The sequence below is a fragment of the Ascidia mentula genome, chromosome 2 (genome assembly GCF_947561715.1).
Source record: "Ascidia mentula chromosome 2, kaAscMent1.1, whole genome shotgun sequence".
NCBI classification, from domain to species: Eukaryota; Metazoa; Chordata; class Ascidiacea; order Phlebobranchia; family Ascidiidae; genus Ascidia; species Ascidia mentula.
This window is the reverse complement of record NC_138567.1, coordinates 6,901,624-6,917,430: the sequence shown is the minus strand read 5'-3', so window position 1 is coordinate 6,917,430 and position 15,807 is coordinate 6,901,624. Positions and strand designations below refer to the sequence as shown.

The 15,807-nt window shown below is 40.4% G+C and overlaps 3 protein-coding genes across 3 annotated transcripts in view; all 3 read right to left on the bottom strand.

The window, feature by feature from the left end:
* Positions 1 to 35: 35 nt before the first annotated feature.
* Positions 36 to 5,596, bottom strand: LOC145890527 (placenta-specific gene 8 protein-like). Its single transcript, XM_082981635.1, has 4 exons — positions 5,202 to 5,596; positions 4,998 to 5,142; positions 4,775 to 4,932; positions 36 to 558 (listed from the first exon to the last, which is right to left on the bottom strand). The coding sequence occupies exons 1-4, from the start codon at positions 5,214 to 5,216 to the stop codon at positions 454 to 456; spliced, it is 423 nt and encodes a 140-aa protein (XP_082837761.1). The 5' UTR covers positions 5,217 to 5,596; the 3' UTR covers positions 36 to 453.
* LOC145890524 (sarcoplasmic/endoplasmic reticulum calcium ATPase 1-like) lies at positions 590 to 12,131 on the bottom strand. Its single transcript, XM_082981628.1, has 21 exons — positions 12,014 to 12,131; positions 11,794 to 11,894; positions 11,623 to 11,727; positions 11,235 to 11,373; positions 10,995 to 11,161; positions 10,634 to 10,789; positions 10,346 to 10,450; positions 10,069 to 10,272; positions 9,719 to 9,910; positions 9,449 to 9,580; positions 9,239 to 9,371; positions 8,844 to 9,049; positions 8,580 to 8,763; positions 8,358 to 8,509; positions 8,070 to 8,290; positions 7,788 to 7,990; positions 7,585 to 7,670; positions 7,076 to 7,209; positions 6,715 to 6,832; positions 6,523 to 6,640; positions 590 to 2,557 (listed from the first exon to the last, which is right to left on the bottom strand). Exons 1-21 carry the CDS (start codon positions 12,129 to 12,131, stop codon positions 1,452 to 1,454), a joined length of 4,080 nt encoding a protein of 1,359 aa, XP_082837754.1. The 3' UTR covers positions 590 to 1,451.
* A 3,224-nt stretch (positions 12,132 to 15,355) lies between these two features.
* Positions 15,356 to 15,807, bottom strand: part of LOC145890525 (sarcoplasmic/endoplasmic reticulum calcium ATPase 1-like) — a 30,641-nt gene continuing 30,189 nt past the window's right edge. Inside the window, exon 23 of the mRNA XM_082981631.1 lies at positions 15,356 to 15,513. Coding sequence (XP_082837757.1) covers positions 15,479 to 15,513 — 35 coding nt within the window. The 3' untranslated portion in view covers positions 15,356 to 15,478. The remainder of the gene's footprint in view (positions 15,514 to 15,807) is intronic.

Sequence of the window (15,807 nt, the reverse complement as noted above, 5' to 3'; positions counted from 1 at the left end):
CCATTGAAGCATTAGTGATTTTATTTTGTGACGTTTTGTTTTACGTGACGTGACGTTAGACGACTTGTAGATTTTATTTCTTTGTGTGAGATATTAATACGTGTACAGAATATATTATTTACCACCAAAAAAGAACCACCATAAGGTTTGTAAACAATAAGGTTTTTGAAAAAGTCCCAAGAACAAATAACAAGTTTTTTTTTAAGAACTATAATTTCACTAAAATTTTACATCTGCAATGATTTATGTACAAATGACACATACATACATAATTTTATGACTTTAAGTAGGGTTAACTCTTGAATAAAAATTACTAAAAATATTGTCGCACAGAACAAATTATAAAAAATCTATATTTTACTTCGGAAACGAAACATGTTTTAAGAAAATAAAATTTTTAGGTTAGCTTAGCATTCAAGCAAAAAGTCGAACTTTAACATAAAACGTAGTGCTCTAACAGTTATCCGGGTAGCCCTGGTAGGTCAGTTCTCGGGCCAGTTGGCACATTGCACAGGGCTTGCAGCAATGCATGATGCAACAGTCGCTGCAAATATCACCCTGAAACAAAATACAAAACGTGTAAGTTCCAAGAGTCAAACGTGTTGTTAAGCACCAACTGAACGCACAGCTACCACGTTTCCTAACTTACTGTGACGTCACATGCACGCGTTCTGTATCTCGTTCTATTTTGATTGGGACATTGTTAGAGATAAGACTAAAACATGAGAGCAATTGTTAGCAATGCTGCCATGCACGTTACTTTATTCATGGCATCCAATGCTTTAATATACAGAAGTCAAGTTACTATGGACAGAAAGGGTAACATGGGATATACAATAAGTTGCTGCGTATAATTTTCAGGCCCCGCTAGAGGGCGTGCGGCGCACCAGGGCCTATGATACACCCCCTCTTGTGGGGTCCGCGAGTCCAACACCATATAACACGCATTGTTAAATACGAAGTCCAAATTTAAGATCCACTGCTTCGTTTTCCCCAGGCTGGTGTACTATGAAGATTCAACTACTGTATTATGCCGCGCAACCTGAATGCACCAGTGTTACTTTGTAAGTACGCTTTTTATTTTAAATTTCGTTTTATTTGACAATTGCACATGCCAGAAGCAGGAAGCACAATAGAGTTGAGCAATTAAACTTTCAAAATAACAACTTCCAACGCATGACAAAGGTTTGAAAAACATGCTGGCATTAAAAAGTTTACAAATGTTTGGAAAGCAAAGCGTTGCAGAAAGAACACATCTACATGATCACTATATTTTCATATTTAGTTGTAAATTTGTGATATTAACAATATTATTTTTAGACATTATTTTTTGGTTTTTTCAATGTATCACACACAATGAGTATAATGGCAGTTAAACACATAGTTTTAACACTTCACAGTTTGCAGTACGCTTTGATAACAGTGCAATAGAGAGGCAACTGACACTATAGCTACAGTCGTTTCGGGACAACATTGGCATACGGTAGAATCGGGGAGACATGTTGCCAATTCTCATCACAGCTTGGCCACACGTGTGTACAGCTGTACTCATCTTGCATTAAACATTTTAAAAGCTCCACAGGGGTTGTGTGTAACGTTCTAATGCATTTGGTGACAGGTAAGATACCAGGAAAATATACACAAATCCATGAATTAAGGAGGAAGGAATGCAAAATTTGGAATCTTTTATCATTGGTAACCACCGGTTCACCATTCCTGCTAATGTATTGAACTGAGGCATATTTTATGGATGTACAAGAGATGCTTAACAGACTTTGCTCTTCATCACTCTCGGAAGTAGATTTTACGACACAAACATTATCTTCATGCATTTTAGTTGATTTGAGCTTTAAAGCCAATTGCTTTATGTACATTGCCTTCCAAGCACGTTGTATTTTTTGTGCAGCATTGTGTCTTAAAGCCCATGCTTTCTTGCGACTCTGTGCCAACTGGCGCAATAGCATTTTTCGTTTCCATGCTTGTTGTAAAGTAACAGCTGCCATTTGTCGTTTAAGAATCAGTTGCTTGCGTTCAACACGACAAGCCCATTTATGCAACAACTTTACCCACCACCGGGCAATCTTCTTGACACTTGATGTTGTTTTCTTTGCCCGCACCTTGTGCAAAATTTCATACAAGTCAGCACTCAGGAAAATAGACCTCTTCCCAAACTGGAAAGAACCAGAACTAATAGAATCACAATTGCTTTGCAGATTTTCAACAATCTTTTTCGAATAATACTGTGGATTTTCATTCGCTAACTTGGCATCCTCTCTTTCCAGCAAAAATAGGAACTGATTGAGAAAATTAAGGTATGTCATTTTGTACGGAAGAAAATATCCACATATCTGAATAGTTTCAATGATTCCGGAGGACTTTAATTGGTCCACAACATGCATGGAATCAAACTTTTTGGGCACTGATTCTTGGTTTGGCTTAATACATCTTATGTAATGACAGTTAGTCGTCTTCATTGTTTTCAGCAAACTATCCAAAGACTTCTTAAATTGTACTAAAACAGTCTGGTTGCCCTTTCCACGTTTGGGCTGGTGTACAACTTTACATTCAGGATACCTTGCCATAAAAAGAGACTTTAAAAATGCATTTTCACTTCCAAGCAACAATTCGACCACTTCAGATGGGAGCTCATCTTTGTTCTTTGAGATTAACTGATTTGTGGTGTATCCAACCCTTCCAGCATAATGGCTAACAACAAAACAGGGCAATGTTTGACTTGATCTTGTTACATACTTGTTTTTGGGGAAGGACTGGAATACTCTGTTCATTAGCTGCACCGCATTTGTAGATCTGTTAAGTCTGCATTCTTCATTAACCAAAGCAAACAGACTGGACTGGGGAGATTCAAGGACTTGCAGGCAGGCCACCTTTTCTACCAACTCAGACATGTCCCAGCAAATTTCTTCTTGACTTAGTTCTTCTTGTTGGAGTTTAAGGAAGTTTTCTACATAGTAATGCTGAAGTTTTTCATTTGCATAGTTAATACAAAGCTGCTCAAGTCCATTTTGTTGGAAACTTTCAAAACCATATATATCAAGCAAGCCGATAAAACTATGTGCCTCATTTAAAGGGGCAGCAATGTCACTCACAATTTGTTCCACCACCCAATAAAAAATTATTTCATAAACCGACTTCATCAATGCCTCCAACCTTGCAGCACATTCTTGTTGGGTACAAGCCTTCTTCACTATGCTTCTGCGCTTTGACTTGCGAAGTTTTCCAGCTTCAATGTGTCTTACTGTGAGGGCTTGGACCAGATTATTAATGGGCACAGCCATCAGACAGGCAGCATACTTCAGGTGCTTGTGGCAGTCCTTGTCTGGGACACAAGGGTCATTAAAATCATCACTGCCTTCCAGTTTTACTTTACCCAAGTGCAAAATTGCTGATAAAATAGTAAAAATGTGCATCTGTGTATCTGCCGAAATACCAATCGCTGACATGGCATTTTGTGTTATTCGAAATGCATGTGCAGTTTCCATAAAGTTTGTCTTTTTTTCTGACTCATCATCGTCCTGGTTCGAGGAATGCAAATAGTGTAGTTCAACATTGCTGTTTGCATTTAAGTTGTCACCAGCTTCATTGTCTATAAAGCACCACCTAACTTTTTGTTCTTGCGAAGCACCATATAGCATTTGGTAAAAAATATGAAAAGTCCTTTCAAAAGCATCTTTTCTCGCCACTCTTGTTTTTTCAAGCAAATATATCTGCAACGCGGCACCAACAATACTACCTGTCCGGTTGTATTGCAACTGAATATATTTCCCAAACCTGCTGCTGTTATGATTTCTTGGGGTCGCAGCATTGCCGAAGGCTTCCAGGATTGGATTTGAACTTAAAATCCTTTTCTCAATGCGATGGTGTGCAGTAAAAGACAAGTCCAATGAATCACACAAAACATCATTAATTTCGGCATCTTCGTTGTTGTTGCTGTCGATTCCAACAAAGGTAAGATAATGCATCAAACAGGAAACAGTCCAGGTTTTTCCAGCACCACTTTCTCCACTAATAATGATAGACTGATTGGTTTGTCCTACACTGTGAAGCATGTCCCTTCGAGCTTTTTCAACGACAGAAAATATGTGAGCAGGCATAGCTGACAGTTCAACAGTTGACGAACTGTGATAAGCAGTTATCTTCTTCTTGCTAAACATATCATTTACCTCTTGAAAGGGGTTAATTGCAAGCACCGTACTAGCACCTAATTTACGGTAAAACACTCCACAGTTGTACATCTCCCTCAGAGAATAAAGGACTGCCGGTGTTGTCAAGGACGTCATCTTGGACAAATCTGAATGAAAATATTCGCTTTGCATTTCCTCGTCCATGCAGTTCCATGATGCCACCGAATGCAAGTCTTTACGTGATACATGTTTCTGTTCACCAGCCAATGTGCTGATATCAACCTCGCCATTTTCGCACACTTTAACGATTCTCGCCGGACACCACACATGGCTGGCATGTTTAGCCCAAACCCATATACCTTCGTGGATCGGTAAATCCATTTCCTTCGAGCATCAAAGCCTAATTAAATGCCTAAAGGCGAGAATCAAGCTTCTACCACATACCTCAAGTTTGAAACTACCTCCAGGCCTTATTTTGACCTTTTTGGGCAGTCAAGCATGACGTATGTAATTCGCACTTGTATAGACATCATAATGTCTGAACGCTTTTCGTTTTTTCCCGACACATACGCATGTTGCAATTAAATTAAAACATTTTTTAATGTTCGAACTTTAGGTTGTGTAAAACTTACTGAAATTCCGTGAGTGCCTCGAAATCTTGATCTCATAGCCAGATGGCCTCCTGGAACACAGCCAGCAGGTTCACCGGAACATCCCACGCAGCAGTTTTCTCCCATGCGGGCAGCAATGCAAGCAAAGTAGAAATGAAAACAGAAAAATGTGCAGCAACCTTTCGAACAATGTACTCTGTGAGCTTTAACGAAAACTTTTACAGCTAATAATTATTTAACCTACAGCTTTTCATGTCGTTGAAACAGTCACAAAGACCACTGCTCCAGCCCTTGAGCATAGAAGGTTGTTGGGTGATTATAGTTGTTTGCACCATGGGCTGGGTTGTCACCGGTGGGGGTTGAGAAGTGTATGTGACACTCTGGAATGCCTTTGAATGCAATTATGTCAGTCGCATTAAACATGCTTAACTATGCAAAGGCAACTTACTGGACTAACAGCCATTGTTACTGGTTTCTTATAGATTTACGATGTGTGCCCTTAGAGGTAAAAAACTATGTTCTGTGCAGAAAAAAAGCTGGTAATTGACTTCAAAAACATTTTAAACTCACTATTGCTGCTTGAAACAACTAACAACTAATTTATATAAATATTCCGTCGACCTTGAATCGCTTTAACCATTTTCCTTGATAGACGCAAGGCAGGACACTTGTATATTCTTTAAATGGTATACTGTTGATATTGTACACGTAAATTATAGGCCTATGCAGGAAACTGCCCGAACAGTCTTTCCAACGCCTGAATGAGTAAGTGTATTTACGTCTTCTACGTCTTCCCACGGTAAAAGCAACACAAAAACTTCCGTTTAACTCTAGAGTACATGCGCGTCACTCTTTGTATTTAAACGGAACTTTGTTTCTCCATATGACATGTACGCACAAGTACATTTGTCATTTTATTTTCCAACTCAACTCAAGTTTCAGCCGACAACCGAAAGAAAAAAATTAATACGCCATTGTAACCACACAAAGGTTTCTGGCAAACAGCACAACTGAGAAATCTATTGTATTCAAAATCCCGGCACTGCGCCCTAAAATTTGTATGAGCGCATAAAAACATCTGTCGCGAGACCTGAAGTTGAACGGACTCCTTTCGGTTCTGGGCTGCGTTCACTGTTAATAGAACCGTTGTCGTGGAAACGGAAAAATAATCTCTTTGGTGCCCAGGAAAATGTCATCACAATTCCTTTTCGTATCATTGTTCTGCGGCCACGCCGAAAAGGATGTAAAGCGCCAGACGCCAATATCCTAACCAAAACCAACAACTAACAAAAGTGGGCTGTCTGAATTTCCTTTCGCAACAATACCGAAGCAGAACTTCTTTACTGTTTGCGTCAAGTATTTATTTAAAGTAATTCGTTTTCACTGTCGCACAAGACGATCAACAATAATTTAGAAATGAAACAACAACAAATCAAAGAAAAGATTTCAAGCAGTTGGGTTGAATGTGAATGGGATGGCGTCGGTCTTTGTTTACTGGTATTTCTTGGATGCACTGCCGTCAGCACCTAGATGCGAACAATTGTTTGTTGAAATTTTTTTCATTACACAGCAATAACAAGCTGATGGCCGACTGTTAAAAAAGGCCATAGCGCTAATGTAAAATATTACAATCCTAATACAGGTCAAAGATGGGTCTATACATCTTGCTAGTCAAGTTTAATATCACTGTGTCATGAAGTCTATTCACGACTCCTTTGGGGTGGTTTGCGGTAATCCTTAGCACTGCAACACAAAAAAATCTTATTTACCTTCGATGTAGTTTCGTGCGACCCATTTGAGGCCCTCATCGAGAGCGATGACGGGAAGAGAAATCTTGAGAACCATCAACCATTCGTTGAAGCTCAATGGGCAGATCTGGAAGACCATCTGGAAAGCAAACAGGGTTTCATTAAAACTCGTCACGTACGGTGTAAATAAACTGTGTGGTTTGCTGAACTCACGGGCAAGGGGTCAACGTGGAGGATTACGAAGTGAAGAGCAAGAGAGAGAACAATGGCTCCGATAAGCCAGACGTTTTGCCATGGGGGCATTCTGAAGATAGACTGGTTCTCCGACACACTGCAATGGGAAACTGTGTTTAGTTTTACATTTTTCGATGTTATTCAAAATGAAGCAAGAGTTTGAACACGGTTGGTTACAAAGATGGTAAAGTTTTTCTGGTGGTGCGTTTGTGTTTTGACGTTAGAAATTAAAATGGACACGAGGTCATTGCACTCAGAGAAGTGGAATGCAGTGGTGGTAAAATAATATGTGTACAAATATTTATGGAAAACTCAATGTTCATGTGTTTGCATGACCGACCTGTTAAGAGCATTGCACAATTCGATCACAACCAACACGGATAGGGCCATGGTCATTGGGTGAGGGTCCTCAAAGATCTTGCAGTCGACGCCAGCGAAATCCTCAGAATCGGCGGTACATGACATGAAATGAGTCTGAATAGAAAACGCTGTGTTTACTCATCGTAAAACCCAAAGAATTTCGTAAACCGCAAAAACAGACAAAGAGTTTTGGAGCAAGAAAGGAGTGGTTCGCTGTGGCAACACAAACAAAGCTTGGGCACAAAAGTAGCGTAACAAAGTCGGGAATTCCCCTGAAACTTGGTTTAAATCTCTTTACATTACCCTCGTAAATTGTTGTGATTTTAAAAAGTGGACGTGACTGGTTGGAATGTTAATTGTTGAAGAATTCGGTTAAAGCTTGTTCTGTGGTTTATTGGAATTGCCCTTTTTTGTTGTAAGTTTTAACACCAAGCGCTTTACTGACGGGTGCGACTGCAATAAGATAATATTTTGACTGGGCCTACTTACAACTTGCCACCAGCTGAGTGCTGGTCCATTGGGAGCGTACAAGAACCACCACAAGGAAGCGCCAACAGTAGCAATACCGACGTATCCTGCAATGAGAAAACATATTTATTAGTAATTGATTCACAAATCACATCAATGTGTTCGTTATAAAGGAATTGGGATCAAGGTTTGTTATCTTCCAGAAAGATCAACTTTATATTTACCTCCAACAGCACAATAACGGAGCATGAGCCAACCGCTGATCAAGGAGTCCTTGGTGGATCGTGGCTGCTTCTTCATGATATCGAGGTCAGCTGGGTTGAAGCTGAGGGCGGTGGCAGGCAATCCGTCGGTGACCAAGTTCACCCACAAGAGCTGGACGGGAATAAGAGCCTCTGGAACGCCGAGGGCGGCAGCCAAGAAGATGCTGGAAGTATAAAAGGATGTTGAGCTACTTGATCATCAACAGAGCAATATCAAATTTACAGAAATGAGCTTGAACTTACCAGACGACTTCGCCGATGTTGGAGGAGATCAAGTAGCGGATGAACTGCTTCATGTTGTTGTATATAGCACGTCCTTCTTCGACTGCAGCCACAATGGAGGTAAAGTTGTCGTCAGCCAAAACCATGTCAGATGCGCTCTTGGCAACGGCGGTTCCACTTCCCATAGCGATACCAATTTCGGCCTTTTTGAGAGCTGGGGCGTCGTTGACACCGTCACCAGTCTGATAATTAAAACGATGGTATTTAGCTGAGCGACAATCCATACGTAAAACACAGGGCTTTACTTACCATAGCTGTAACGTCACCGTTGGCCTGGAGGTATTCGACGATCTTGCTCTTGTGAGCTGGTTCGACGCGGGCGAAGAGTCGGGCGCGGAGGCATGCCTTGAATTGTTCAGACTGGGGAAGATTGTCAAACTCACGACCAGTGTAGGCCATTCCTGAAATGACAGAACAAAGTATAAAATACAAACCCTAATATAGACTTATTGGAATTGGAGCACTACAAACCTGTTGTATCTTCATCTTCTCCGAATACTCCAATACGTCTGCAGATCGCCTCAGCGGTTGCCTTGTTGTCCCCAGTGATGACGATGACTCGGATTCCGGCGTCGCGACAGTCGTTGACAGCTTGGAGCACCTCAGTACGTGGTGGGTCGAGCATTCCGACGATTCCGACGAAAGTGATTCCAGTCTTTAAAGAACAATATCGAGTTAGTGAAAATAAATACAAGTAGTGGGCACTTTAACCGGTTGTGGTGTTAAGTTATTTACCTCGTATTCAACAAACTTAGTGGAGTCTCCGAGGTCCATCTGGGTTGGGCTTGGTGGAGTGTCGATGGTTCCGAGGGCCAAGCAACGGAGGGTGTCGCGTCCTGTTCCGTATTCCTTTACCAAGCTTTGGATCTCAGCCTTGATTTCGGGGGTCATTGGAACACGTTGTTTGCCAACTCGCACGTAAGTGCAACGGTCAAGGACACCTGCAATTTTATGCATTTACCACCTGATTAACATCACAGTGCCTCGTAAATGTATGTTATATTTACAGTATTCCATAAGTCGCATATATTACTGCTATTTTAAGCGTTTTCAAAAGTATGTAGAAGTTGCATGTATTTATTATGATAAAAATGGTTTATTCTGGGATGAAAACCGACTAAATTCCGTACCTTCGGGTGCTCCTTTGACGAACATCTTTGGTCCGATGGCGGATGGGGCGGTTGGTCGGCAGAAGGAGCTCATTGATTTGCGGTCACGTGAGAATTCGAGGGTGAATTCCTTCTTCATCATGCTCTTGATCACCTGCGTAAATAAAAGAAAAAACTTAAATGTTTGTGGACAGAAAGGAGGTTTTGTGTTCAGGGGAAAAAGATTCTTACGCTGTTGCATGGATGGGATCGGGCAGATTTGCTGAGGCCGCTCAGGTCGGTGTTGAACACGTTCATCTTCTCGCACAGAACAGTGAGTGCAGTCTCGGTGGCTTCTCCAACTTTCTCGTAGATGCCTTTGGTCTAAAACCAATGCAACGTTAGTTAATTCTGTATATTGTATCTGGTTGCATTCAACCACTGAAATTGTAAACACGATATTTACATTGAAGTTTACGCCAAGTGAAAAGCATTGTGGCAAACTCGTTAAAACCCGCTTACCTCGTTGTAGTCGAGGGAAGAGTCATTGCAGAGAGCGCAGATGGTAGAAAGCTCAGTGAGTGCGTCGTAGTCGCTGCAGCGAATCTTTTGTTCGTTCTTGGTGACGACACCGCTGGGTTCGTAGGTTGATCCAGAGATTTGGAATTCGTGGAAAGCGGCGCCATCAGCCATCACTTTGTCGACGACAAACATCTGTGAAAGAAGCGGGTTTACTACAGCGAACTTGGTTTCTCAAACCCTAATTTGCATGAATGTGTTGGACCAAACCATGATGATTATAAACATGATTTTTGAGTTGCTATTGCTGATAAGACCCAATGATGAAAACCAAGCTGTAACTGAAGACTTACGCGGCAGACGGACATCTGGTTGGTGGTGAGAGTTCCAGTTTTGTCGGAGCAGATGACGGAAGTGCAGCCAAGGGTTTCTACTGAGGGCAAACTTCTCACGATGGAGTTCTTCTTTGCCATGCGGCTTGTTCCGAGAGCCAAGCAGGTGGTGATGACGGCTGGGAGACCTTCAGGAATGGCAGCAACGGCAAGAGCGACAGCGATCTTTGATAAACGATATTTTGGTTAATGAGTCTGTATGATTATTGGGTTTGTTGTTGCAGTTTGCATTAAGTACCTTGAAGTAATAGATAGCTCCTTTGAACCAAGAACCACCGTGAACTGGATCGTTGAAGTGTCCGATGTTGATGGCCCACACGGCAATGCAGATGAGAGTAATAATCTAAATTGGGAAAAAGTGGAAGGAAGTTGATAAACGAGACTACACAATATGGAAAAACATATTACCAGGATTCATATGAACGATACTGCCTTTATATGGTCAGATTGTTATAGTATGTAATTTTTGTTGTTTGTTTACATACTATTTGTAAGGAAATCTTTAATATAGTATCTTTTTTTTCACCTTGGAAAGTTGTTGGCCGAATTCGTCGAGTTTTTGTTGAAGGGGGGTCTTCTCAGCTTCGGTCTCAGCCATCTGGTCGCGGATTTTACCGATCTCAGTATTGCTTCCAGTTCCAATCACGATTCCTGTCGCCTTGCCAGATGCTATGTTGGTTCCCTGTGGCCAAGTTGGGACACGAGTTTTAACCGAGAAAACGTTAGAAAACGGTTGCCAATTCGTGACACTACAATTCATGTTTTGTGTGATAAAAATTCATTATCGTCTTAATCATGTTCCTGATGTTGTCTCTTTTCAATTAATATTATAACTTAATTGTTGTTTGAATAAACATGAAAATTAGGATGACATAACAGTCACTTACAGAGAAAAGCAAGTTCTTCTTGTCCTGGTTGACGGCACGAGGGTCGGGAACAGCATCGGTGTGCTTGATGACGCTCACGCTCTCACCAGTCAAGATAGCCTGGTCCACGCGGAGGGTGGTAGAGTGGATGGCGATCAGACGAATGTCAGCCGGCACTTTGTCGCCCACTATACGAGAGAAGATATATGTTATTCTTCCGCTGGGAGCACTAAAGAAAGAGGAATTTGAACGGATGCGTACCGGAAACTTCCACGATGTCTCCGGGGACGATGTTTTTGGCGAGGATTCTTTGCACTGTGCTTCGACCTTGGCGGACGACTTTGCCCATTTCTGGTTCGTATTCCTTCAATGCTTCAATTGCGCTCTCAGCATTTCTCTCCTATTAGGGCGGTAGAACATGAATTAAATGGAGATACTGGTTATTGTTATTGTAAATGTTTATTTATTGTTTCGCTCTTTTGGTATTTTGTAAGAAGAAAGAAATAACTAAAATATGATATTGTGATTGCGGTGTTTAGAGATATCTTGTGATCTGTTTAAACAACCGACTGACTGTTTTAATAATTTTATTCTTGGAAAGAAAACTCTACAGGGTTCAAACCAGATATTTGTAGTGAGCGAGTCATACCTGCCAGATTCCAATGACTGAGTTTGCGATCAAGATAAGCAGAATAACGAAGGGTTCGACGAAAGCAGTGACGGTTTCTTCACCTTCCTCAAAAAGAGCAAGGACCTGTGCGAAAACTTTTCGTTAAAAAGTTGCTCACCCGATCTTTAAACTTTAAGCCGAGTTACTTACGAAAGAGATGATGGCGGCCAGAAGTAGAATGCGGACGAGAAGATCCTCGAATTGTTCCAAGATCATTTGCCACAGTGATTTGCCTTCTTCGGCGGGCAACTCTGCAAATAGTATATAGTTGTGGTTATAGGCTTAAACATAGAAACATTTCATTGCAAACACTATTCTTTTTTAAGCTTGTTTTCCTGAACTTGCACTCGTTTAAAGTTGGCATAATTACCGTTGGGACCGTATTTCTTGAGATTCTCCTTGACTTGGTCCTCGCTCAAACCTTGGGCCTGGGTGACATTGAAGTGTTTCAGCACTTCGCTGGTTGTCTTGGCGTATGCGTCTTCCATGGTGAAGATGCTGCGTATCTTGTACTTCTCAAAACTGTTTTCCAAAAGCTGGCTGAAAACTCTACGAGTCTTATACCAACTGCACAGCAATAAAATAAAATTTCTTGTAGTTTTTAAATCAAAAATAGCTGACTGTTATAATCTACAGATGGAATCCGATGGACTTTTAATTTCGGACTATGCGGCAGAATCACTAAGCAATTTACACAATCAACAAATCTTAACGTCACTGCAGGGCCACAATCGTTCGTATTCACGACTATCTCACTCTGACTAAAGCCCAATTTTGTCTTCGCTTGCTGTAATGCTGTTCGCTGTACCTTGGTTAGATGACCAAGGCAACTGATGACTTAGTGGTGGACGGCAGGGTGTTTATATACCGAACTAATAGCAACTGGCTGACCGTGCGACCCGCTGTGTCTGCGAAGGTGACGATGACCGACGTCGTACGATATCTTTAGCGCTGACAAAAGGTCAGTTGACGACCCTTTGCACTTCGAGGTTGGGGGCAAAATTTGCACGCGGATTTACGCACCCAAATTCAATTCGGATTTCATTGCATATTTGATCCAAAATGCAATTATCAATGACATTTTTTTTTATATTATAGGCATCATTTCGTCCATCGACATTGGAAAATCGTTCTGATCGCATTCCACTGTTTAGGTGTAAAATTCGTCGTAAATGTATTCAAAATCTTCCGCAACCCAACATGGCAGAACAAACATGTGTGAATTGTGGTCATAACAATTTTACCTTTTTGGAAAGCAATAATTATAATTAAGTTTAAAACTCATACTCTGTCCCACATTCTACTGTTTAACAAACTGTGTTTTTTGACGAAACCGACTTGTTTGTGTGTTTTGTTTTATTTATGGGATTTTATACAACATAGAAATCATACAACAAGTTTGAGGTCAACAAAAAAATTCGTGTTTGGAGGATACTACGTTGTTTCACGTTTCACTTTTAGCAAAAACCTGCCACGCAGATAAACAATTATCATAATTCCCATTTAATTTCTACACCGCCTTTCTTACATGTGCTTTCGTTACTTCAAATGATCCCATACACCTTGGGAAAGAGTTGACACAAAGGTCATGTCTTCACTACGCAGTTTACGTAAAGGTTAAAGTTAAAAATAGAAAAAATCCTTCCAATGGGCGCCCAAAGCAAGCCTCAATGAACACACTAGCCGTATACCCAGCAGTTATAAGAATGCATTGAGCACTACGTTTATGGGACTACATGTAAAATATTTTCTCGTTGTTTTCAGATTAAAGTAACTATGACAACTGAGTTTTTTATCGGTAAACCTTTGAGTAATGTGTTCCGTTTGGGAATGTTGCAGACCCCATCTCAGCATTAAACCCATGAAATCAAGCTTTCAATGTTATCCTCTTTTACAAAGTTATTTCTTTGCTTGTTTGCCAAAAGAAATTGCTGCGGTAAGACTTGTTCAATAAATACTGCAGAATCCAACAGTTGATTGCGCATTGTTCTTATACCAGCTATAACAATATATTAAAATTGAGATGTGAATTTATTTGCTTGAAACAAGTGTTTTACGTTGAAGTTAACTAGTTTAATTAAATGGTCAGAAACCAATCATTTTTTTAATTATTTCAATAAACTAACTGACTTTGTGAACTATTTGACTTTGCGACTTTGTGAACTGAAAGTGAACTATTTTGTTTTAAACCATTATATTCAGTTGCTGTGGCCTGTTACTTGTGTTTGACCTATGTCTTGTAAACAACAGTAACAAGAAAATTAAAAAAATGGTCAGAGAACATCAACGTTTTAAATTGATTTCAGAAAGTCTTACATCGCCTTAGCAACAGGCCACAGCCCTATAGTCTATGCTCATTCAACCATAAAATTGGCACATATGCGTCACGGATTCATTTATTACGTAACTTAGGTATTATGACAGAGAGGAGATGGTGAAGGGCATTTCCCAAACAAGATTTTTTTTTATAAATACTGACATGGGGCCGCTACTGCAAATAATGGCAGCTAGTTTTTCCATATGGCGCTGTTTTCTTGAAACGTCTTTATTTTGCGAGAGCTTGAATAGTGTTTTCTAAAATACTGAGAAGGTCACGCTTGTCGGTTATGTTTGCGAAAGTGGATTATGTTGAAGAAGTTGATATTTTAACGGAATAGAAAAAACAAAGCTAATATGCTAAATATAATAAGCAAACGTTTCGAACACTGCTGTGCTAATAATCAGTGCTGCGAAGTAACTTGATATTTGAACTCGTCAAAGTCTAACTATGGCGATAAGCAGAGCGTGTAAATAAAATTAAACGACATGTGGTTTTTACTGCACTCTCTTGCTACTCTGATTTGTCCATGTCAACTATCAGTTCCGAGTATTACACAAAGTCCGCCTGAAGTCCAGTCCAGTTTATTGCAATCACGCAAATCGAAAATTAAAACTTTGGGAGCAGAACGAAACACAAGGAGTCGGGTGAGCGTAAGACACCTATAACAAAAGACGGCAGGTGGGGCTAAAGAGCCGATGTTTTGAAAAAACTAAAGCAGGGGTTTGAAATGCAAGTTACATTGGAGCTTTTGAGGCCGCTTAAAAAGGTACGGGAGGTACAGTAACCGTGTTTTTACAATCGAAAAGGTCAGGGAAATTAGGGGACCAGAGATAGGGCGTTTATATGGAAAGACGTGACTACAGTTGTTTCAAAATGGGTGGTAATAAATTGACTGAAATGGGGGTTGAGAGCAGTTTCCGCAGTTGTTTCGTCTGTACGACTCGGTGAGAATCGTTTAGGGCAATATATACAGAATAGTTTTTGCAATAGCTGCAAACCTGCACACACAAAATTTTGGAAATTCAATTAGCAGTTTTCAATTTATTAAATTTATGTAGCACTTTTTTAAATTGAGGAAATTCAGTTCTTTCACTTTTTTGCCTTCGTGTCTTGAAAAGCAGCTATCAGGAGACTACATTACCACTGCAGGCTTCAGAAAAATCGACCCAACCAACGTGTCAAATGCATGTGGACAATGTATATATTAATGTGCGGGGTTATATAGCAGAACAAAACTCCGAACGACCACTGTAACCACTGCGGAAGCACGTTTTTCTACGAAACATATCGACAAAACAGAGTCACAAAAGCGGAGGCCACCAAAAAACATCGACTCACAAGCGTTTGTCGAGTCACAAAAAAAGATTTTTTTTTGTCCTACTCAGAAAATAGGTTAGCTTTTGAAAATGCTCAAAAATTTGAGAACACTGCCGTTTTTCGTGTTATTTTAGCTTCTTGGGTGCTTTTTTATTGTTGTTTGGTGCTGGGATGTGGAGTTGATCTGGTGGGGAGCAGTTACTCCACTTTCTCGTGATGTCCGCTGTCACCGGCTGCAAAGAAAAGTTATGGGTTACATATGTTTAATTGTGCGACTTTCTCCTGCAGTTAATGCTATGATTCATTTCACAGACTTGTGTGTGGGTAAGGCTGGTCGCATATGATAAATAATTCACGTGGTAACTAACTATGTTATTCTGCAATGCATTCGATGTGGGTCTCATGGTAAAATCATTACGCGTTTAGGCAGAACATTAGCTTTTGTTTTGATATGGCTGTATGTATATAAAAATACAAAATACAAAAAAAAAGATAAAGTGACTTTGGTTGAGTTTGGCTGTCTATGT

Bases quoted from the DNA above. Each gene is read 5' to 3' on its own strand.
- LOC145890527 (XM_082981635.1), bottom strand. The intron at 4,933-4,997 runs GTAGGTTAAATA...ATTGTTCGAAAG, and splicing joins TTTCAACGACATGAAAAGCT to GTTGCTGCACATTTTTCTGT. The intron at 559-4,774 runs GTAAGTTTTACA...ATTTTGTTTCAG, and splicing joins GAGGCACTCACGGAATTTCA to GGTGATATTTGCAGCGACTG.
- LOC145890524 (XM_082981628.1), bottom strand. From the start codon at position 12,131: ATGGAAGACGCATACGCCAAGACAACCAGCGAAGTGCTGAAACACTTC. The intron at 11,895-12,013 runs GTAATTATGCCA...TACTATTTGCAG, and splicing joins CAAGAAATACGGTCCCAACG to AGTTGCCCGCCGAAGAAGGC. The intron at 9,372-9,448 runs GTAAGAATCTTT...TTATTTACGCAG, and splicing joins GATCCCATCCATGCAACAGC to GTGATCAAGAGCATGATGAA.